The sequence below is a fragment of the Sorghum bicolor genome, chromosome 1 (assembly GCF_000003195.3).
Source record: "Sorghum bicolor cultivar BTx623 chromosome 1, Sorghum_bicolor_NCBIv3, whole genome shotgun sequence".
NCBI lineage: Eukaryota > Viridiplantae > Streptophyta > Magnoliopsida > Poales > Poaceae > Sorghum > Sorghum bicolor.
The window spans coordinates 61,312,087-61,335,195 of record NC_012870.2 but is presented as its reverse complement, the minus strand read 5'-3'; the positions used below and the strand labels follow the sequence as shown (position 1 = coordinate 61,335,195).

The 23,109-nt window shown below is 43.3% G+C and overlaps 1 protein-coding gene across 3 annotated transcripts; it reads right to left on the bottom strand.

Annotated features, from left to right (window-relative positions):
* On the bottom strand, positions 1,848-22,895 carry LOC8066239 (myosin heavy chain, muscle). Of its 3 annotated transcripts, none has more exons than XM_021448437.1 (20): positions 22,736-22,895; positions 22,435-22,506; positions 21,278-21,340; positions 20,547-20,609; positions 19,795-19,888; positions 19,611-19,719; positions 19,488-19,526; positions 18,516-18,599; positions 18,338-18,399; positions 17,482-17,584; positions 16,678-16,827; positions 15,852-15,920; positions 15,709-15,765; positions 15,381-15,641; positions 7,347-7,421; positions 6,878-6,979; positions 6,292-6,362; positions 5,655-5,858; positions 4,922-5,015; positions 1,848-2,765 (listed from the first exon to the last, which is right to left on the bottom strand). In XM_021448437.1, the coding sequence occupies exons 2-20, from the start codon at positions 22,490-22,492 to the stop codon at positions 2,475-2,477; spliced, it is 2,049 nt and encodes a 682-aa protein (XP_021304112.1). In that variant the 5' UTR covers positions 22,493-22,506; positions 22,736-22,895; the 3' UTR covers positions 1,848-2,474. The 3 variants fall into 3 exon arrangements, with proteins under 3 accessions (XP_021304112.1, XP_021304115.1, XP_021304120.1); XM_021448440.1 differs by having other exon boundaries at positions 5,655-5,855; XM_021448445.1 differs by lacking the exon at positions 18,516-18,599.

Here is a 23,109-nt window from a genome sequence, read left to right as displayed (position 1 = left end):
CCATAGGAATTAGATAAGATGAATAAAAAGGGGAGAACAACATATAAAGCTCTAATTTCCTTAATAAATTTGCAATTTTCTTAGTTGACCAATCGTCAACAGTTCAATCCTGCATTTAACGAATATCATGTGTCTTACTTACTTCAAGTGGTAAGAGCAACTCCATCGCATATCTTATACTAAGTTGTTTCAGCATATAGGCAGAAGAGCACTGTTGGACCTAAAATTTATCAGCTATATTTCTTTAGGAATAGGGGAAGTGGGCTCTCTCCTTTCTTTATAGGGGAATCACGGCTGCTTTTAGGAGATTGATCTGTCGTATCGCCTTTATATCCTAAAATACATATGGAACTCCAGTTTCTATGATTTTTGCTCTCTCTCTTCAATAACTGTCTTGCCACATCAGCAAAATGCTTAGGTGGCAACATAATTAATGTTTATAAAAACTATGATAGTTTCTGCGTTGGGAGTGCTCTATGAATTTGAGTGCATTCATGTGTGTTAGGGTGTTTGGATCCAGAGACTAAAGTTTAGGAGATGTCACATCAGGTATCATATTGATTGTCACATCAGATGTTCAGATACTAATAATAAAACTAATTACAAAAGCCGTAACTAATTCACGAGATGAATTTATTAAACCCAATTTAATCCATCATTAGCATATGTTTACTATAGCACCACATTGTCAAAACATAAACTAATTAGACTTAATAGATTCGTCTTATAAATTAGTCTCAATCTACGTAATTATTTTTATAATTAATTTATATTTAATACTCTAAATTAGTGTCAAATATTTGATATGACATGGACTAAAATTTAGGAGGCAGGAATTGGCGGTGTTCTTCTCCAGGGTCTCTCGCTCAAGGAATCGACCATTCGGCTCGTCGTCACTCATCATTACGCGCTGCACACCGCACCACAGCGTCTGCAAACCCGCATTAATTAACTTTCCCTTTCTGTGTTCAACTCGTGCTGCCGTTTAATTTCCACGGCTCACTGCTCATCAGCGCTTCTGACTTCCATGGTAGTAGGAGTACGTACGTAGCAGGACCACCAACGATTGATACTGTTCAACGCCCTCAGTCCCTAACCTTAACGCAACGTTCTTGTCATTATTCAGATAGACTTCATTCAGGTCGTGAGGTGAGGGCCGCGAGTCTAGAACTCTAGACTGTCAGAAAAAATAAAAAGAGGGCGAAACACAAAGATGTAGATAGTCAGGAAAATATCGGATGCAAACTACTCTCTTGGTGTAATTGTGAAAAATCCTTCTAAAGACCGTATTTAGGCCTTGTTTAGATGTAAAAAGTTTTTGGATTTCGACACTGTAGCATTTTCGTTTTTATTTGACAAACGTTGTCTAATTATGATGTAACTATGCTTAAAAAATTCGTCTCGTGATTTACAGATAAATTGTGCAATTAGTTATTTTTTTTATCTATATTTAATACTTAATGCATGTGCCGCAAGATTCGATGTGACAGGAAATCTTGTAAAGTTTTGGGTTTTTAGGTGTATCTAAACAAGGCCTTAGATATTTCTAAAGATTATAAAACAATGCATATCTGTAGTTCATCCATACATGTATATTGTAGTGAAAGTCAAAGCTTCTAGAAGGTACCTTATCAGCCATGACGTGTATATGATTGGATTTCTTGGTGGCAGTTGCTCACATGATATGTTCGTCTAACCACGTGATTATTACCTCGATCAAAATGACTTAAAAAAACAGCTCCATTTTTTTAATTACACTATAAAACGTAAGCACTCATAAACACACATGTACACTTGTCTATATAAAGTACACAAATACACGTATCCCTATATAAACACCGTCGAAAAACTAAGAAATCTCAAGGCCATAAAATTATCATAGGCATCTCCATCAACAGACATATCACCTGTCGTTCAATCCTAAAATAAATCTAGAAAAATACAATCACCCGTGCCTGTGATTGAGGCTAAACAGTATGCAAATTCCACAAGAAACCAACCCATTGAATTACGCCCAATTCACAACCTACCTATGTTTGTTATTTCAAATGATGACGATACCCATATTGATGTCTGTACAACGAAGATTTTGGATGCATACCATAATATCAAACATCCATCTACTTAATCTTTGCTTGTAAACTGAATTTTGTACACTTGGTTATTAACCCTTTATTAGTCTACCAACACAATCCTCTGTGTGTTTGCTTCAGTGACCTGATTGCCTCTGACCTTCTTTCCTTGTACAAAAACTTTTTTTCCCAACTTAATTGAAAGGCTTTAAAAAAAAAAGTCTACCAACACAAGACACAGCAATAGCAGCGAACCCTAAATTACAGTACACATTTGCCTTTTTCTCTACATTCAAAATAGTCTAGTAGCTAACTTTTAGCAATCAGTTTAAGTATATACACCCAAAAATTAACTTCAAGGATTAAATTGCATGCTGACAGACTCGTTCTTACATGGAGGCCTTATTTCTTCACCAGAAAGCTCTCCTTGAGAATCTCAGCAGCCAATATTAGTAGCTCCACCATCTCCATGCCTGCAGAAGAGAGCGGGTCTACTTTACCAGACTTTGATTTAGGTGAATCAGATGGTTCGCACAGAGCTTCATATGTAATTGCATCTGATGAATCCCCAGACCAGCTTACTGGAAGAACCACATTAAGAGCTGTCTTCATAACGTTTGCTTCAGTTATAAGACTGTTGAGCGCTTCGAAGGTACTCTCCAAAGAATCAGCTGACTTGATATCATCATAAGCCTGATAAGTTTGTTAGTATGAAAGTTAGTTATGTATCACAAATTACTTAATAAGCTAGAAATGCAACCCCCACAGAAATCCTGCCAAATGGCTGCCTCGGTGCCATACCATCCAAAAGTTAATAAAGTTAATTGTTTGAATAAAATATGGATTGAGGTTGCCACCCGATAAATGTATGGGAAGGTGTGATGCTGCCCTGTAAAGTGCTTAGAGTATTTTAAAATAGATCGAAGTTTCTGTACTGCCTTCAGAAGAATATTTAGTAACAGTATGGCAACACACATCAGACGAGTGTAGGTGTAGCTTGATCATACTACCTCCATTCTCTTTCATAAGGCGCACACGCATATGAAAACTCAAACTTCAAAATCTTTGACCAATAATTTGACTAACAATTTTAAATTGTTATTATTAGGATATGTATATATCAGGATCAATTAGAGATTGATTGGCAATCCCCTAGATAGGCTAGCTGCCATGTATAGCCTAGGATTGTTTTTGTTTCCTTGTACAGGGAATAGCTTCCCATGTATGTAACTTCCATGCATGCCTATTGGCTATATATATGAAAGGCTCCCCACCCACAATGGGTGTGTGGTGATTCGGATTCCCTCCATTCTATTCCCTTCTACAGTTATAGCATAAACTTGATATGATTAGATTTGTAATAAAATCTACTATCTAATTATCATAAGTTTATAAGTATAAATAATATAAAATAAAATAAATACATGGTCAAAGTGCAATTTGGGAGACCGTGTCATATCAAACTGTGCCTTATAAAAGAGAATGGAAGTAGTAATTGCTAAAATATTGGGCACATCATCTGCAGCTAACTTGCATCTCCATATTGCAACTATCTCAATAATCTATATATATATATATATATATATATATATATATATATATGGTGCATGCACGTGATTAACTAGGAAATCAACTTAAATGGCTTAGAATGTTGCATTTGCATGCATTATTCCTGTGCATCAGTTTATCTCTGAATACAATCATCTGAGCTTAACACACCTTTCATCTAGAGGGGAAAATTAATCACAGAAACCCATTGAGAACGCTAGACCAATGTACCCTTCAGTTTATCTCTGCATACAATAGTACACTCGACCAATGTACCCTTCAGTTTGACGTGAACACATGTGGCTGTCTCACTCTCCTAGATAGTGCCAAACTGCCAATGACAGATGATGAAGCAGCTTTGGTGACGCAGCAGTTACAGTGGTTTAGTGAGACATGATCGATTTCCTTTTGCCAGCCAGTGTGCACATCATGACAAATACTGCTCAGCATGAAGCTTGGGCACAATGACTTCAAAAGTGAGCAAATGGTCTCTGTAGAGGAACAATTGGGCTCTAAGCAAGGTAGGTTAAGAGGGTGTTTGGTTTGAGAAAACACCCCATCCTATATGAGGTGGGGTCATAATTCATCCCATGAATTTCGATGGAATAATTCCATCCTCATTCTTATACTAATTGTTAGCTTGTGAGAGATGAGATGGTGGATTGAGATCAACCCATTCTATTCCATAAACCAAACACAAAAGTGAGGAGTGAATTTTGCAGTCACATTCCGCAAACCAAACACAACCTAAGTTCAGCTGACAGTAAAATAGTGTTGGCTGGCATAGGGGAGGCAGAAAGGAACAATGACCTCTCTCTTCTAAGATTTGGGAGTAAGGACCCCGTCTGTTTTTTCGGTACTTGAAAGCAGAGCAGACACTTTGGGGAACTTTACGACATACCAACTGGATTTGACAGCAAACTACTAAACTGCATGGTGACCCCAAGTTTCACTAATGAGGGATAAAGTGCAATGAGGGTGGTGCGAGGGTGTGAAGGTGGGTGGAGTGAGTGTATCTTAAAAATCACCTAGCATGTGGAAACAACCAGTTTAGATTGTTCTCAGCTAAATGCAATTTCTCAATTCCAGTCAACACCTCTTAAGTCTTAACCACAGTTAATAGAAGGATAGAATATTCCAACACGACACTCACCATTCCAAAAATAAGAAGCAGATAGGCCCATTGTGCAGTGAGGTAGCTAAGCTTTAATGTAGCAAATATTATGCATCATTCATGCATTGCTTTCAAAAAAAAATCTTCCCATGATAAGAAGCTGCATCTGTTAGTTCAAATAGCATACCTTCAAAAGCACAATATGCAGTCTATGCACTGAAGAAGTGAGACGCTCAACAGTACCAACACCTTCAAGAAGCGTAGAATTTTCAACTCTTAACCTGCAACGCAGTAGCATGAAACAGGAAAATTAATGTGGAAATGCATGCGCTTGAAAAAAGAAGTTTGTGTTACTAGTTTAATATGCCATCACATCTTAATAGTCAGGAAAAAACCAAAAAGAGTTATATTTGCCAATGTTTATTCCAGCAAGTTTCTCGTAACATTTTTCTATGCATGTACATGTTCAATAATTTCAGTCAGATGCTTTTAACATGGAGAGAAAAGGCAACAGGAAAATAAAGCTAAACACCTTTAGTTAGGGGACACTGGGATCAATAATGAATTGATTCCTCGAAGTTTCAGGCAATCAGCAATCCCCCTCTTCCAAACAGGTATTTAGGGCAAAAAAAGAAGTCTAGAATCCTTGTCTGAATACGAAGCAACATCATGCAATCATTTTTTTAAAAAAAAACTTTGACTAACACAATGCCAGCTGTCTGAATTCTTCATCAGATTTTGCAAAACATATTACAAAAAATTCTTTGGAGATCTGTTATGGTGTCCAAATAAGTGACAGTTCTGTGTGACTTACAATTGTCTCCAATGTAGCATTTTGAAATCATTATTAGTGAATGATAGACCAAAAACAAAATGTAGGGAACAATGTGCAAGTAGAACAATATATCTATGTCACAAACCTTGCAACATCCACTGAATGCTCTTTGCAAACTGTATGATCATTTCCATCAGAGCTCCCATGTCCAATAGTACTACTTTCTTTTCTCATCCAGTGTCTTAAAGATGTCCTCTTCAGCATAGTCTTCAGCATCCCTTGTTGGTCATGCCCAGGAATGACTTTAGATGAATCACCAGTATCATGACCTTCCTTCACAGCAGAACTGCTGAGCAAAAAAGATAATACAGTTACAATAATAACATGTGTATTTTGGACCCCACAAAAAAATATGCTAAATATTTGCATGTTTGCTTCTAATGCAAACAATTGGAGGTGTTATGCCTGTACAAGACACCAAGTTGGACACCGGAATGGTCCTGACATGCTCAATGATCAAACTCAAAGGAACAAATCTACAGATCAACCAAATTTAATTCAATATGATTAAGGTTTATTACATTTCTGTTTAGCATGTGGCTTTCTATGAAGCCCTTCACAAAAACCAAGCTTTGTTATAGTGATAAGATAATGCTGTGACCAATGTTACAAAAACCCATTTTTAAAAAATTTAAAACCTATCCCTTTATTCCCTTAAAAATATTACTCCATTAACAAATAAATTTGGTTTATCATGATTACTTACTGAAGAAAATACTTACCCCTTCAATAGCAAATATTGTTCTTTCAGTTTTGCTAATTCCATCAGGACCTTCACCTTTTCATCTTTAACCTGTACAAAAAAGATGAAGCTAGTCAAGCGACACACCCATCCAGTGCTGATGTGCAACAGAAACTCACACCTAAAAATAGGTGATATACCAAAGGAGTAGGACACGACTAATTACTGTCAATCAAGGATGATACTACTGGCAGACCACCAGTGTTAGCAGTGTAGATAGTCAAGTTCACAATATATTGACAAATTTCCCAAGAAAAATCCAAGTTCAAAACTAAGTGTAGTCATTTAGTGCATACTTTCGAAAAGAATCATATGATGTAGAACACTCCTTTTCTAACAGCTAGGAGCAAAATGCACAAGATAGTAATGGTACAAAGTATCAACTTCATGACAATGAAAAATGAGATTTCACCATACTTGCACTATTTAGAACACTCATCATATCATTCAAATATGTACGTTGTGATTGAAAAGTAATGACAAGTAGAAAGTGTAGAGGTAATACTTGAGAAATATGTACGTTGTGATTGAAAAGTAATGACAAGTAGAAAGTGTAGAGGTAATACTTGAGATAAGTTCTTCTGGAGTTCTTCAATAACAATCAGGTCTCTCTGTTTTTCTAATAGGTATCTTTCTTGTTCCTGTGAGAAGAGCATAAGTGCTTCCATCTGTAACGGACACCATTGTAATGTGAGATTATTCAATTCCAGTGAAAAAAATTCATCAATATCATCTCACAAATTTTGAAATTAAAACTCAACTTGTACATGGAGAAACAAAAAGGAAAAATCTTGTTAAGGAGTAAACTAGACCAACTTAAATAGTTGGGGGGAGTAAATCGAACCAAACGTTAGTTTATGGGGTTATCTGGACACTGGCCAAACTTGGAGGTAATAATTTGAACTTTTTACACCCCGAAAGAGAAATCTCAATATAACTTTTGAACAAAATTGGGAAAAACAAAGTTAAGTAGGGCTATCTAAAATTGATTCATGAGGATCAAAAACAAAAAGAATCACTGGAGTGAAATGGTACCTTCTCCTGTAAGGCTTGTGCAAGTGCTTTAGATTCATCAAACGACATGGAGTTAGGATCAGCAGGAGAATCACTCTGCAGCATATGCAACCACAATGAGCTGTGATTATCTATCAGAAGTGTTTCTTCAGGAAAAAAAAGAAGGTAAATAGATTTGTAAGGTACATATCAGACCCTGATCCCTGAATAGGAAAAGAAAATCCATTTTCAATTCAGCACTCGAAAAACTACTGAAATTCCCCAGCAAAGAGCTAAGAAGTTCACATCATCCACTATCACTTTCTTCATTCATGTGCCCATCATGTTAAGTTAGCTTATAACATTGCTGTAAACTATGATTTCATTAATTGGGCTGACCCTAGAAGTGTAGCAATATGGTCACATACATGGGCCTAATCCTTATACTCCAACAGCCCCCGCAGTCTGGACTACCGGCACAGCGGAGTTCAAGACTGGACAAGAAGGAAAACACATAACACACAATACCCCCCGCAGCCACAACTAGCCACCGGTGACGTTGAGGCTGGAGCGAAACTCGGCAAAAGTCGAGGAAGGGAGGCCATTGGTGAAGATGTCCGCAAACTGTGAGGTGGTCGGGACGTGGAGGACCCAGACGTCGCCGATGGCCACATGGTCGCGGACAAAGTGCAGGTCGATCTCCACATGCTTGGTCCGCTGGTGCTGCACAGGGTTGGTGGAGAGATAGACGGCGCTGACGTTGTCACAGTAGACAAGTGAGCTCCTGGCGAGGGGGCGGTGAAGCTCAGCCAGGAGCTGGCGGAGCCAAGCAGCCTCGGCCACACCATTGGCAACGGCGCGGTACTCCGCCTCGGCACTGGAGCGTGAGACCACCGGCTGTCGCTTGGACGACCACGAGACAAGGTTGCCGCCCGGGAAGACAGCGTAGCCGGAGGTGGACCTGCGGGTGTCCGGGCAGCCCGCCCAATCAGTGTCGGTGTAGACAACCAGCTCGGCAGAGGAGGACCGGCTGAGGAGCAGCCCATAGCCGAGAGTGCCACGGAGGTACCGGAGGAGCCGCTTCATAGCAGCAAGGTGGGGCTCCCGCGAAGCATGCATGTAGAGGCAGAGCTGCTGCACGGCGTAGGTGATGTCAGGCCGTGTGAAGGTGAGGTACTGGAGCGCGCCAGCAAGACTCCGGTAGGCGGTAGAGTCCTCTGGCCCAAGCATCGGACCCTCTGCCTCTGACAGCTTGCCCTGGGTATCGACCGGAGTAGAACAGGACTTGCAGCCAGTCATCCCTGCTCGCTCTAGAATGTCACAAGTGAACTGCCGCTGGTGGAGGAACAAGCCTGAAGGTCGGGGCTCAACAGTGACACCGAGGAAGTGATGGAGCAGACCAAGATCCTTCATAGCAAATTCCTTCTGGAGAGTGGTAATGATGCGCTGGAGCAGTGACTCGCTGCAGGCAGTGAGAACAATGTCATCCACATAGAGGAGCAGGTAAGCAGTCTCACCCCCATGGTGGTATATGAACAGTGAGGTGTCGGACTTGGCCTCCGTGAACCCAAGAGTCTGCAGGAAGGTAGAGAACCGAGAATACCACGCCCGAGGCGCCTGCTTGAGACCGTAGAGAGACTTGTTGAGCCGGCAGACCAAGTCAGGGCGAGAAGAATCCACGAAACCGGCCGGCTGACTGCAGTAGACTGTCTCAGTCAGAATGCCATGGAGGAAGGCATTCTTGACACATCCAGCTGATGCACAGGCCACGAGCGCTCGAGAGCCACGGATAGTACGGTGCGGACGGTAGCTGGCTTCACCACTGGACTGAAGGTCTCATCATAGTCAATGCCGGGCCGCTGACTGAAACCCCGGAGGACCCAGCGAGCCTTGTAGCGCTCCAAGGAACCATCAGCACGCCGCTTGTGCGTCCAGATCCACTTGCCGGCTAAGCTGCACGGATACTTCAGGGTAGGCGCATATCCCGTATCGGATACGTCGCGGATACATGGCCAGTACGTACTGGAGGAGTATCGGGTTTTTGTTTTTTTTTACATAATTGGATACGGTTGGCTGATACGTATCCAGCACCGGACACACGTATCAGCCAATTGGGATACGGCCCAGCCCATTACGAAGCCGTTTCTGTCGCCCTAACTGGCACGGACGCGCGGACGCCCCGACCCCGACTCCGCAGTCGCCCGACCGGTGAAGCGCAGCCGCGACGCTGCTCGACGCCCGCTCGACGCCTGCCGGCCGCTGGCGCCGTTCCTGCTCGCCGGCGACGAGCACGGCCCCTGCTCAGCCGCGAAGCCACCTGTGGAGCCTGTGCGGGCACGCCTGCTCTTCCGCGACGGCTGAAGCCGCGAGGCTAGACGCCCGGCCGCCCGCTCGACGCCTGCCCAACGCCCGCCGGCCGCTGGCACTGTCCCTGCTCGCCGGCGACGAGCACGGCCCTGCTCAGCCGTGGAACCACTCTGGTCAGCCGCGAAGCCGCCCTGCTCAGCCTGCTCCTCTTCTTCAGCCCGATCCAGATCCCGTGAGTAAATCCCATCGATCTCTCCTTCTTCAGTAGTTCAGTTCGTAGGATGCTCAAGAGGTTGATGTTGCGGATGACAATGAGCCAGATGAGGAATAGCAAGTTGCTGCTGCATGAATTGCGCCTGAATGCCTTTTAGTACTTTCCTAAATTTGAGAGTGTCTTGAGATTACTTTATTTGAATCTGAGACCTTTGGACCTGTTGTTATGTAATAAGTAGTTAAGTACACTTAAGTAGTTATTTGTGATGTTTTTATTGTTATCAGATTTAAATATAGACTTCCATAATTTTATTATTTTATTTTAGTTTTAATATTAAACGTATCTGCGTATCTGGTTTTTTGGGAAATCGGCGTATCCGCGTATCTGTATCCTTCCGATACCGATACGCGTATCCGTATCCGTGCAACTTAGCTTGCCGGTGACGACGTTGGAGGCCGGCGGACGGGGCACCAGATCCCACGTCTGGTTAGCGAGGAGGGCCGCGTACTCCTCTTCCATCGCGCGGCGCCAGTGAGGATCTGACAAGGCCTCGCGGATGGAAGAGGGTACCGGAGAGATCCCTGTCTCGCAGGTAGCAGCGGTGAGGGCCCGTGGCTGGGATGCCTGCCTCGTCACCATTGGGTGAGCGTGACGAGGATCCCGGTGAAGTAGAGGCGGGTGGTACACCGGCGGCTCGGCGCGAGAGCGCCTCGGGGCCGGAGGCGGCATGGACGGGTGCTCCGCCGGAGGTGGCGGGGTCGACGGCGGAGCCCGTACCGGCGACGACAACACTGGTGGCGAGGGTGGCGACGGAGCCAGCGACACCGGCTGCAGATGCGGAGCCGGCTCTCGCCGCCGCTGGTAGACGAGGCCGAAGCGCCGAGGAGGTGAGGTCGGGGCGTGCGGTCCCGCGATCGGGACGACGACTTCGTGCACAACGGGAGGCAGCGCAACCACTGGTAGCGGTGGAGGAAGCTCTGGGGCTGCCTCTGCCGTGCCGGGTACAGGAGGAGGGTCCTGGCTCGAAGGACCACCAGGAGAGCGTGTCGGAGCAAGACCTGCAGGGTATAGTGGAAACGGTGGTGGAACCACCGGGTCGGTGGGAAAAAAAGAAGCCTCCGCAGGGTCAGCAGGAGGTGTGGAGGTGGGGTGGTGGAGAAAGGGAATGCCGACTCGTCAAACACGACGTGGCGAGAGATGAGGACACGGCGAGAAGAGAGGTCCAAGCAACGGTACCCCTTATGCTCAGGGGAGTAACCCAGGAAGATACAGAGAGTAGAACAGGGGGCAAGCTTATGAGGAGAAGTGGCAGCTGTGTTGGGGTAGCAAGCGCACCCAAACACACGAAGGTGATCGTAGCGGGGAGGGGTACCGAAAAGAGCGTGGTGTGGAGTGGGGGCAGGGGAAGCCGTGGAGGGCAAGCGGTTAAGGAGATAGGTGGCGGTGTGGAGGCTCTCAGCCCAGAAGCGAGCGGGAAGCGAGGCCTGTAACAGAAGGGTGCACATGACATCGTTTGTGGTGCGAATCATGCGCTCAGCCTTGCCGTTCTGAGGGGAGGTGTAGGGGCAAGACATGCGCAACTAGACACCACAGGAGAGGAAGAAGGAGCGAGCGGTGGTGTTATCAAACTCACGCCCGTTGTCACACTGCACGGCCTTGATGGTGAGGCCGAACTGGGTGGACACCCATGCAAAGAAGTGGCGAAGAGTGGTGAATGTATCGGACTTGGCACGCAAGGGAAAAGTCCAGGAGTAATGGGAGAAGCTATCAACCACCACCAAGTAGTACTGGTAGCCAGACATACTAAGAACAGGAGATGTCCACAGGTCGCAATGGATAAGATCAAAGATGTGAGCCGCATGTGAGGAGGTAGGGAAAGGAAGTCTAACATGACGGCCCAACTGGCATGCATGACACAAATGCTCATTAGGAGTGCGGGGGCAAGGCACAGCGGAACTGGGTCAAAGCAGTGCTGCCAGGATGGCCAAGGCGACGGTGCCACGTAGTGGAGGTGGTGGTGAAGGCAGATGCCGAAGGGGGTGAATAAGAAGGCAAAGGAGGTGCAGCGGAAACCAGGAAACGAAGGGTGTAGAGAGGCCCAGTGTTGTCACAACGGAGAAGAGGACGCCGGGAAGCCAACTCCCGCACGGTGAGGCCAGAGGGGTCGAACTCAACCGAACAAGAGTTGTCAGTCGTGAAGCGGCGAATAGAGAGGAGATTGTGAACCATACCGGGAGCCACAAGAACATCGGGGATATGAAAAGAGCCATGGGAATTGACAGTGCCTACGGAGGAGACAGGAATGCAGGTGCCATTAGCGACCATGATGGAAGGACAAGGGTGGGGAGGACTGATAGAAGAGAGGAGACTCGCATCGGGCGTGGTATGGAAGGTGGCGCCCAAGTCAGCGATCCAGTCAGGACTGACTGGTCGCAGCCCTGCGGCAGGAGCCGCGGGCAGAGGTTTGGCGGTGGAGAGGAATGAGGAAGCCGGTGTGGAAGGAGACGCAGCTCCTCTAGGCACAGCGGCCATGGCCCGCGCACGTAGAGCCGCTGTGTCCGACAACAGATACGCCGATGACGTCGCGGTGAAGGGGGCCGGCCTGCCGTCGCCCCACATGGTCGACCACGGGTGGCGGAAAGATGCCCAGGCCGCCGGGTCCCATCCGACAGGCCCGGGCAAGGCACTCGGAGGTGGAGGCCACAGAGGCGCTGAGAGACTCCCACCACCTCCACCGCGGCGGCGACGGTGGCTGCCACGGCCCCCCCAACCCCTGCTTGGCTCGGAGGGAGGAGGAGCAAGAAGAGACGAGGCCCTGTCCGCCGCCGCAGCGGCCCGGTCAGCGGCGAGGGTGGCGACCGCCGCGGCTGCGTCAGCACGCGGCAAGCCCAGTCCGGCTGCGTCAGCCCGGGCTGGCACTGCAGCAGGCATGGCGGCGACGGCCGCATCCCCAGAGCCGGAGGAGGTCACCCCGACATTGTGCGAGGCAGGGAGGATGAGCAGTTGCTCCGCCTCGGCGATCTTGCGAGCCAGGGCATCGGCTGCATGGCGCTCGCGCTCCCAAGCGAGGGCAGCAGCCCGCATGCGCGCATGGCCGTCCGCAGCAGCAGCGCGGGCAGCGGTGAGGGTAGTGGCGAGGGCGGAGTGTGGTGGAGGTGGTGGGGGAAGGGCAGCAGCTGCCATGGCGTTCTCGGCGGCCCGGACGTCATCTGTAGGAGGAGCCGGGCCCGCCGCTGCCATGAGAAGGCGAGCAGCAGCGACGGCACCGGCTGGAGGATTGGCGGCGCCGGCGTCCGTCACCCTGGCCAGCGCCTCGGCGTTCCGCGCCGCCTGCTTGGCCAGCGCTCCCGCGGCCAGGGCCCCGACAGTGTGCGCGCATGCGCTGGCATCCAGGAGAGCCGCACCCGCGCCCAGGGGCGGCGTGCCCGCAGCTGCGCTCAGGGGCGGCGCGCCCGCGCCTCGGGGGGGCGCGCCCAGGGGCGGCGCGCCCGCGCCGGCTGGTGGTGGAGGAGGGGCAGCCATGGCCGCGGCTGCGGCGGCGCGCCGGCCGACGGCGGCTGCTGCCTGGCGGCTGGCTGGGAAGGGAGGGAGAAGACAAACCCTAGCTTGATACCATGCTGTTAACTATGATTTCATTAATTGGGCTGACCCTAGAAGGGTAGCAATATGGTCACATACATGGGCCTCATGGGCCTAATCCTTATACTCCAACAAACATGCTTCCAAAGATGCACAACATGTGACTTTGTGCCAGGGTTACAAAACATGCTAGGCGCTGACCCTCCGCCTAGAGCTTTGGCGTGCCTAGGCATTTATATCAGTCTGTACTATGTATAATGTAATTGACTCACTATGAATTAAACACCAACATGAGTGTAATTGTTGTTGCTACAGTACCAAAGAGGAGGTTATGAGAAGAGCAATAACAAATAAAAGTATATATAATAGTATCTTGTCAGAAAATAGAACTTCTAGGGAGCAGAATATAAGGAACCAGTACGGGCTTGTTTGGTTATTCAGGAATGAATGCCTAGAACAATTCCCAGTTGGAATGTTTCACTAATTTCTACAATGTTGATAAGCTGGTATTCCTTGCTCCATTGTCCATTCCATTACAACCGAACAGACCCTAAAGGGAATCATAATAAGGAAGTTTCCAGGAATTCTTAGAGAAGGGGCCAAATCACAAAATTGCCCTCCCTCTCTCCCTCAATGCTGCCTGGTGTGCTCCCCACACCACCACGAGCGGCGGCGCTCTCTAGACGCTGACCCTCGCCTAGAGCCTAGGCGTTTATATCAGTCTGAAGGCGAATGATACCATGATGAAGGAGAATAGAATTGGTGGAATTGGATGTATTGCATTGGGCCTCATGGGCTAATTATATAGGGTACATAGGACTAACACCCCACGTGGGTAGACAATGTGGTACTATTCCTATTTACTCTAACAGTTTGTACTATGTATATGTGGTACTATGTATTTAACTATGAATCATTAAACAGCAACATGCCTGTGTAATTGTTGTTGCTACAGTACCAAAGAGGAGGTTATGAGAAGAGAAATAACAAATAAAAGTATATTTAATAGTATCTTGTGGGAAAATAGAACTTCTAAGGAGCAGAATGTAAGGAATCAGTAAAGGGAATCATAATAAAGAAGTTTTAGAAAAGTAAGGAGCTGCAGGCCAGTCGCAACACTCCCCACACCACCACGAGCCACAGCGCAGTCACGCATGCTCCCCACGCCGCCATGACCCTAAAGCCTTCCCCTGCTGCAGTTCTGCTCCCTTCCCCTCCTCTTCAAACAGATGTGCATCATCGATGCATGACCAAATGTGGACAAGAGGAGACGGTGCGGCTCCCTCCCTCAGCAGTGTGTCTCTGGATCTGGGGGCACGTTGCCTATCCCCCCACCCACCCACCCCCTAGGCGAGGTGGTGCCCCTCCGCCCAGCACTTAAACATGCCTTGGTTGATTCAACACTAATTGCAGTGAAGGACATTCAGATTATGCTACTTTCACGATTAGGTCCAAAACATTAAAATATTTAACATAAGCCATAAAACATGTGTTAGGTCCATCAAATTTGAATATTCTTCACACATTAATCCATCCATCAATTATCGGCTTGACATATAGATCCCACTGCTAAAGAGGTGTTTAATGTCAACACAGTTTTTAGTTAATTTGATTTGACAGGAAAGCTTGCCCTAAAAGAAAATGTCATCACTTGTCAGTTTCTTACAGAGCTAGCATCTTATGATCCTAAGACATGCTATTGCCATATATTTGCTCCAGTTTATGCTATGTTCTAGCGGCTGCAAATGTCGAGCACATTTGAAGTGTCACATTCAGATTTTTAACTTAGTAACCTAAAGGCTGAAGTTCAGGAGTAAGAGCATTCAATTATGTTTTATAGAGTAATTTGTCAATATCCTCAAAGCATATGTTTCTGTAGTCAGTAAACATAGAAAGAGGCTCAGCATAAATAGTTCGAGAAAAAGGCTCAGCATAAATGTAGAGGGAAAAGAAGTTTGCTGTCAACTTGTACAAACCTTTGGGCATGTGCTAGGACTGATATCTGTAGTAACATGCACATCTTTACAACTGCTGTCGCAACATTGAGTCTCATCGGCAGGGTGTTCATTAACTTCAGTGTTGATGCACATTTCAGTTAGCTTATCCTGAATCTCCGCAACAACTTTGCTCAACTGCAACGATTCTTCTTCCAATATTTTCATAATTTCAGCCTTTTGATATGTGTAGAACTTTTGAAGTTCTGACAATCCGTTTCTCAGAAATCCATCATACAGTGCCTGCACTTCAAAGTATACAAATTAAAGAGATCAAGAGAAAGAACAATATAATACTTCAGAATTGTACCTGTCTTTTCTCTAATATTCGTGCATTTCTTTGCAAATGCTGTTCAATCTCAAGTCCCTACACAACCAAAAGCAGTAGTTCTCAACGAACCAAAAAGATTTGTTATACCCAAACTTCACTTGGCATTTCCAAGCTTATCTTACCATCCTTAAGTTGTTTTGCAGCTTTGATATTTTAGCTTTAAGTGACTCTTTCTCCTCTTCTAAAGACGCCTACAAAAATGTCAAATACGTTTTAGGAAAAATCTCTGATGCAAAACAATCAGTAGCAAGATGCCATTATTCAAAGCATTTTGGTTTAGGTCCAGATCAACTGGAAAAAATTTCAATAAACAGTAACTCGTGGACACTTTAAATGCACCATTAAAGCAGTTCTTGAGAACAAATTAGGGTCCGCAAGTCATGTTGTATTACTCAAGTACATGGCACAATTAGGTCAAATAGGACATGACAGTCACAATGAACTATAACTTAGCTGAATAGGACAAATGAGGAGAGATTAGCACTAAATTTATGAGTTCCATCAATAACACGGATGTTTTTTATCCATGTATGGAGAAGTATGTTGTGAGAAATTGGGAATCAAAGCATAACTGCATAAGCCCTGAAACAGATGCCAGCAAAGTTTCATCATTTCCTATCTTCCGCATTCCTTTAGTTCCCAGAATAAAACTGAGAAACAAGCCGACAATGCATTACGATGTTCAGGGGCAGAAGGAGGGAGGGGCAAGCACCTCCTTATGATAGATGAATTCCTCTTATGCACATAAAATTCAATGAAAAATGTTGATTTTGCCTTCTAATAATTTATCTTTTAGCATTTGTTCCCCATATCTATAATTTTCTGGCTCTGTCCCAAATGATGTTTAGTGCAACAAATAATTTGTATCTTGCAAGACAAATGAAAGAAACTAAATAACATAATTAAATATGAATTATTCTTTATAATGGATAAGGGCTTAAGGTTTACAATGTACTTCAAAGTTGCGGTTCCGCCATCAGAGCAAAAACTCCAATTGTCAGCAGAATCATCTAGAAGGATTGAACACTTCTCTTCAAAAGTAACACTTGAAGAACATTCAGAGTCTCTGCAACGAAGGTCATAGAATTTTAGAATAACCTGAAAGAGAATCAAATATCAGCTTCTGATTGGAAAAAGGTCGAAAATAGGTACAAGTCAGAAAATTATTACAACAGGCTGTAAGGAATATAACAGACAATAAACAACTACTGTATGTAGATGAAATACATAGATAAAGGACATTCTTATATACTTGGGAGTTCATTAAGATCACTATTGCATAGGCACATAGTAGGGTAGTCCTTCTAGGTCCAGCCCGTTCACAACCTAGAGTGCTGGGGAGAAAAAAAACTACTTGAATCCTAGGTTCAACCAAGACGTGTCAAACACATACAAGGGCTGTTTAGTTCCCCAAAAATTTTGCAAAGTTTTCAAGATTCCCCGTCACATCGAATCTTGCGGCACATGCATGGAGCATTAAATATAGATAAAAAAATAACTAAGTGCATAGTTCGCCTGTATTGCGAGATGAATCTTTTGAGCCTAGTTAGCCCATGATTGGACAATAATTATCAAATACAAATGAAAGTGCTACAGTAGCCAAAACCAAAAATTTTCACCAACTAAACAGCCCGTGTGGATACAGAAATGTAGCAGTTTTCATAAAGATACCAAATTGTCCTGGGGGTGCGGGCATCCTCTTATTACACAAATTCCAACTTTTCATATTGGCAATCAACAAAAGTTACTTACTTTCAAGGACAATTCTGTATGCGCCTTCAGTTCTGTCAGTTCCCTCTGCAAGTCATCATTTATGTATTTCTGTTCATCAATCGCTGATTGATACTCTCTCATCCTGCCAATCACTAAGCATCATAATATTTTGTGCTCTTATATAAAAGAACTGTAAGTGGCAAGTACAAGATAAACACGAATGGAATTTAAAAACATCATGTATTCATGTTACAATTCCATCATCATTTTCTGAATGCTAAATGGTCATAAAAGAGAGACGAGATAAAACATCATGTTTTGGTTTAAAAAAAAATCAAAACACCACGTTATATGTTTTTTTCAATAGAGTTTCGAGTGGATTGTGCGTAGCAACAATTAAGACCATAAAATCAAGATATATGTACTCATATATAGCCACTAAAACCTCACTGATACATTCATCCACCAGAGAACTCATTGAAATAAAATCACATATAGAAACTGTCATGGGCAGCCAACAGGCTGCCAGGGCCGACGGGCTGATAGTTCGGCCCAGTTATCTTTATAAGTTTAATTATCTTTGTATTTGCAATTTATATTAGTACCAGATAGGTTATTTAGCTAAAGAGGTGAAGTAGAAGGGACATAAATATCTGTAGACTCTATTGATATAAGCAAGCAATGAATTATGAAGAACCAATTCTAGTCTCCCTCAATCTCTCAAGCTCTTGGCAAAGCATAAGGCCTAGTTATCTCCCAAATATCCATCTACTTAACAGAAACATTGTCACCTTATAAGTTCACTAATACAGTATGTAATGTCCTTTAGACCATGTCACAGTTATAGAAACAAATCACATATATATAAGTAATAATTAACAGTTATGCAACATACCTTTCCTCAAAATCAGCAAATTTTCTTGACACTGCTTCCTCCCGCTCTTTTGCTTTCTCACACTAGAAAATTAAACAGAATAATATGTGATTCCCAAATTCCAGATGAAAAACAAAGTCATGCTCACAGCATTTGTATTTAGGTACAGAATTAACTTATTAAGTAAACTAAAAAGAACCTCCATTAATGAACTGTCCCGTTCAGCAAACGCTTGAGCAACACTGCTCTGGAAAAATCTTACTTGCTTTTCTAGATCCTTATTCTGCATTGTTATTACAGGAAAGGCCATATCAATAACAAGCTAGAATATACATCTCAAGCAAATGCACAACCCTTTTTAGTTGCTGGTTTGCTACTCGCCTACTCCACAACAAAGTATCAATTTCTACCCAAGAAAACAATGATTTTGCTATCTTTCACTACAGTTCATGTCACACTTGTGCCGACTTGTAGACAAGACATGCCTCAAAGGTTTCCTTCACAAAATAAGACCAGTGAGCATGACTACACTGCTGAAATTTGAAATTTGATTTCAATTTCCAATCAGTAGATTTTGGACAAGGACAAGCATTTCATGTACATTCTTTGTATTTCCACATCACCTTCTGCTCTAACAAATATCTCCCCTACTCAAATTCTTTATATAACAGTATTTACTCTTAGTGAGTAGTGACTGCATTAGGCACCACTGATATAGTGATATTCAAAACCTTCCCATTTATATTTTACCAATGACCTCAAATTAATGATTTGATAATGATAATTACCGTCTTCTATCAAAACATTTTCCAAGATTTTTGCACTCTAGATGTTTGGAGAAATTATTTTCTCAAGCTAATAGGGAACTGCCCATCATTTGCCTCATCAGCGATGAAGAAATTGAGTCTGCGCTCAGCAAGAAATGTCCAGTAAGGAGTACTGCCCAAGATCAAGATGGAAAATGGCACTCTGCTAGTCTGCTGGGATGACTTACTCACTAAACCAAATTTCATCTAATAACCACATGTTCATGCCTATTACTCTTTCCTATATATATAAAGATAGAGGAGAAGAACAAAATCAGCACACATCCCTTAGCAATGTTCATTGCTGCTAAAAGCTACAGTTTATTAAATAAAATAGCCACATATTTTAAGTCAAAGTAAGAAACCTTAGATAGTGCAGCACCATGTAACTCAGCAAGTTGGCTCTGAAATTTAAATAAATGAAAGAATGAGAAAACAGAAAAAATAAAGCTGCTATAAATAACCGTAGGGAGAAATAAGCAGCACACCTTAATTCGATAAGCTTCAGCAAGCTCCTCTTGCAAATTTTGATTCTCTCTTAAGCAACCGCCTAATTTTTTCTGGAGGTTCTCAATATCCTGTTCCAAAGCTGTTGTCCTGAATTACAACAAAAATATTGCTTGGTTTTGCACAGTGAATAAAAATGAAAGATTAAATTAGATATGGAAGCACCTCTGAGTAAGCATTCGAGTTGCAACAGAAACATAACCAGGCCCGGCTTGTTGCATACATAATTGCTCAATATCTTTTCTGAGGGCATCACGCTCTACAAACAAAGTATCTATCAGCACACCCTGTGCCACAAGAACATATACATATACGATGATAAAATCATTAAACAAAAAAACTCTTAAACAACTACTGCCTCCAGAAATAAATGTAAGTACATCCAGGAAAAATGAGAGAACATGCTATCCAAAAGATCAGCAGTTTTCTCAAAACGTCATACTTATATGTGTTGGAATTTGGAAACAAATATAACGGAATGAACCAAGGAATTCGGCAGCTCCTTCAGGCTTTCTCAGAAATTACATCATACTGGCATACATAACCAAGTAACTCTTGAATTTCTCAGTAGTAAAATAAGTTAAGTGATTAGTCTCAGTGTGCGCTCCTAAGACATAATTTCTCGTTTTATAAAGCAAAGGAATTCTAGTGGACTGTCTGCATTTTTTCATATTTAATAGGTTGCATAGTTATACTATGTCTTCTTATATATTAAATGAGGCAGCTGAAACGAACTGCTTCAAAAAAACCGACGGTACTGAAACTAATCTACAGGATGAAGAGTTGATCCACAGAGAACTGCACTAATGAACATCGCAAAAAGCAGTATGATATATGATGATATTGATTAGCGAAATAAGTACAGATGACAATCTTGTGTTGTGTGGCACAGTGCATAGATGTGATGTGAGTCATACCTCGCTGGAGGTCTTCAACTTGACGAGTTAACACTTCAACAAGATCTACTTTTTCATCCATCTCTACAGAACAGAGAAAAGGGGGGCAATTTTTCTTGAATGGCCAAAAGCATTTTGATATCATAATTATTGAAAAACTTAATAGCAAATTTATGGGAAATAGAAGCATGTTGAGGTCATTACACAATTATTTGATTCAACAACATAACTAGTCTTCCTTAAAAAAATCAAACTAGCCCACAAAGCACAAACATACTAGACTAGCAAGGGCACTTAGATTTATAGCATATCCTGAGAAGGTATGGTAGAAAAATATTTGGTTCCTGTGAGAAATGGCTTCTGAGGGCATGATCCCATGACGAGAAACGGTACTAAAAGCATATGACTAGGAAAGAGGAGCTTCAGACCATATGTTATTCTAGCAGGGAAAAGGCCAGACAATGCAAATGAAAAATAAAACAGAATAGCTAAGCCCCAAGAACAACTTCAATGAGCAATCATAATGACCAAGACTCAGAAGTAAGGACATTAGGTTTAAGAAAAATGAGTCATAGAACATGTTCTATCCTACTCCCTCCATTCTAAATTATAGTTCACTTTAGCTTTGTCTTAAGTCAAACTTCTCTAACTTTGACCAAGTTTTCAGAAAAATATATATTAACATCTAATTGATTTAGTATTTCAGACAATGTTGATCAAAATCAGTAATCTGAAGTGGAATTTGGGATTACCATATTGTAGCCCTTCAACCCGTCGTAACAATACTTCCAAAGAATTCTGTTTTTCATCCTTTTCTGTTTAGAATCATAAAGATAATTTAATTACATGGGTCTCATTGTGCAAGTAATCAAATAAATGTACTCAAAATTGAAGCAAAATCACATGCTATGTGATATTTTTTCTGTAAAATGGATCAGATATGTTAGGTTAGGTGATGCAAGAGGCAACTAACAATTGGACAGTAGGGAACATTGGAAATCAAAGAAAATTTGCTAGTTCAATTCGCTCAACAATTTGTTCCCTGACAAAAGGCACAGCAGAAGCAGAATTTAAGGCAGGGTCCTAACGAAGTACCTCATGGTGATATGTGACATGGGAATATATTTGTTGTAATCTTTCTATAATGAGTTAATGACTATTTAAATTGTGGGAGGGAGGAATTGAGTCTAAACCACAAATGTTAACACTCATTCAGGAATCAAATTTATAAACAGTTGCATGCAAGAGTCATGCCGAATAAGATCTTAAATAATATCCTGACATGGATTTTGGTAAGCCTCGATATTTTCATCATTTATTTTGTAGTCCAACTCCAACTTGTGATTTCAGTTCTCACATAAAAACAGAGCTCCCCAACCATAATAGCAACAAACACACAGTAAATGTCCTTAACCTACATGCAGCAAGGTGGCACACAAAGTCCTCAATAAATTTGATATTTAGCATGATAACCTTTCGGCCTTGTTCGGTTATTCCCCATTCCATGGGGGTTGAAGGAGATTAGGAGGGATTAGAGGGGATTTTGACTTGCTAGGGATTAAAACCCCCTCAGTCCCCATGGATTGATTTGCAACCGAACGAGGCCGCATGTGCCCATTTGCACTACTGCTTCAGTACGCCTACTGTCTGTGCTATGGAAATGCAATTCCTTTTCGATGGGATCAATTTAGTTGGAAGCTATCCACAAATTCCCACAATGACCTCCCGTATATATAACATATAATGACCTGTGATCTACATGGAAAGAATTTTAGATTAATCTCATGAGACAGAGGGGTCCAGTCTTAGGATAAACACCCACCACGAGGTAAGAACGAAGAACAGATAACACCATAGCACAAAGGGAAGCTAGAACAGACAAATAATAACACCGAAGGCTGGAGATTACCGCGCTGGAGCTCCTCGACGCGACGAAGCAGTTCGGAGGAATCTGCAGCTTCGTCCATGCCCACCCGAGGCACTGCTTGCAGGGGCAGAGACCCAGTAAAGGACACGGGTGTATGTTATCAACAAAAAAAGGACGGGTACATCCGATAAATTTTTTGTAAAAAAAAACGAAGTTTGTAGACATAATACATGTATACTACACATGTAATTGGATCAGATCAGATCGGAATACAAATAGCTTAAGCTAGGGTTTGGATGCTCGGTTTCGCACAGCAGGAACGGAAGAGATGGGGTGGACGTACCTGGTGAGTGCTCGTCGTCGGCAAGGGCCCGGAAATGGCGACCTGGGCGTACGGTGGCGGCGGCGAGTCGTCGCCACTAGAGACAGAGAGCATGCGAGGGACACGGAGAGCACCAACGCGGGGGCAACTGGAGAAAAAAAATTGCATCGGTCCAATTTTCACCTCTACCTTTAGGCCTTGTTTAGTTTCTACTCCCTCCGTCCACGAAAGAGTCAATTTCTAGAGTTGTCCTAAGTCAAACTTTTTAAACTTTGACCAAATTTTTAGAAAAAATGCTAAGATTTATAGTATCAAATTAGTATTATTAGATTCATCATAGAATATATTTTCATATAATGTGCATTTTATATTATAGATGTTGTTACTCTTTTCTA

What these genes read in the sequence shown, in the direction of transcription:
- LOC8066239 (XM_021448437.1), bottom strand. Translation starts at nt 22,492, where the DNA reads ATGGACGAAGCTGCAGATTCCTCCGAACTGCTTCGTCGCGTCGAGGAG. An exon ending in ATGGTGCTGCACTATCTAAG is followed by an intron (nt 18,600 to 19,487) that starts GTTTCTTACTTT and finishes ATAACAATGCAG; the next exon opens with AATAAGGATCTAGAAAAGCA. An exon ending in CACAAGCCTTACAGGAGAAG is followed by an intron (nt 6,980 to 7,346) that starts GTACCATTTCAC and finishes TGTCCGTTACAG; the next exon opens with ATGGAAGCACTTATGCTCTT.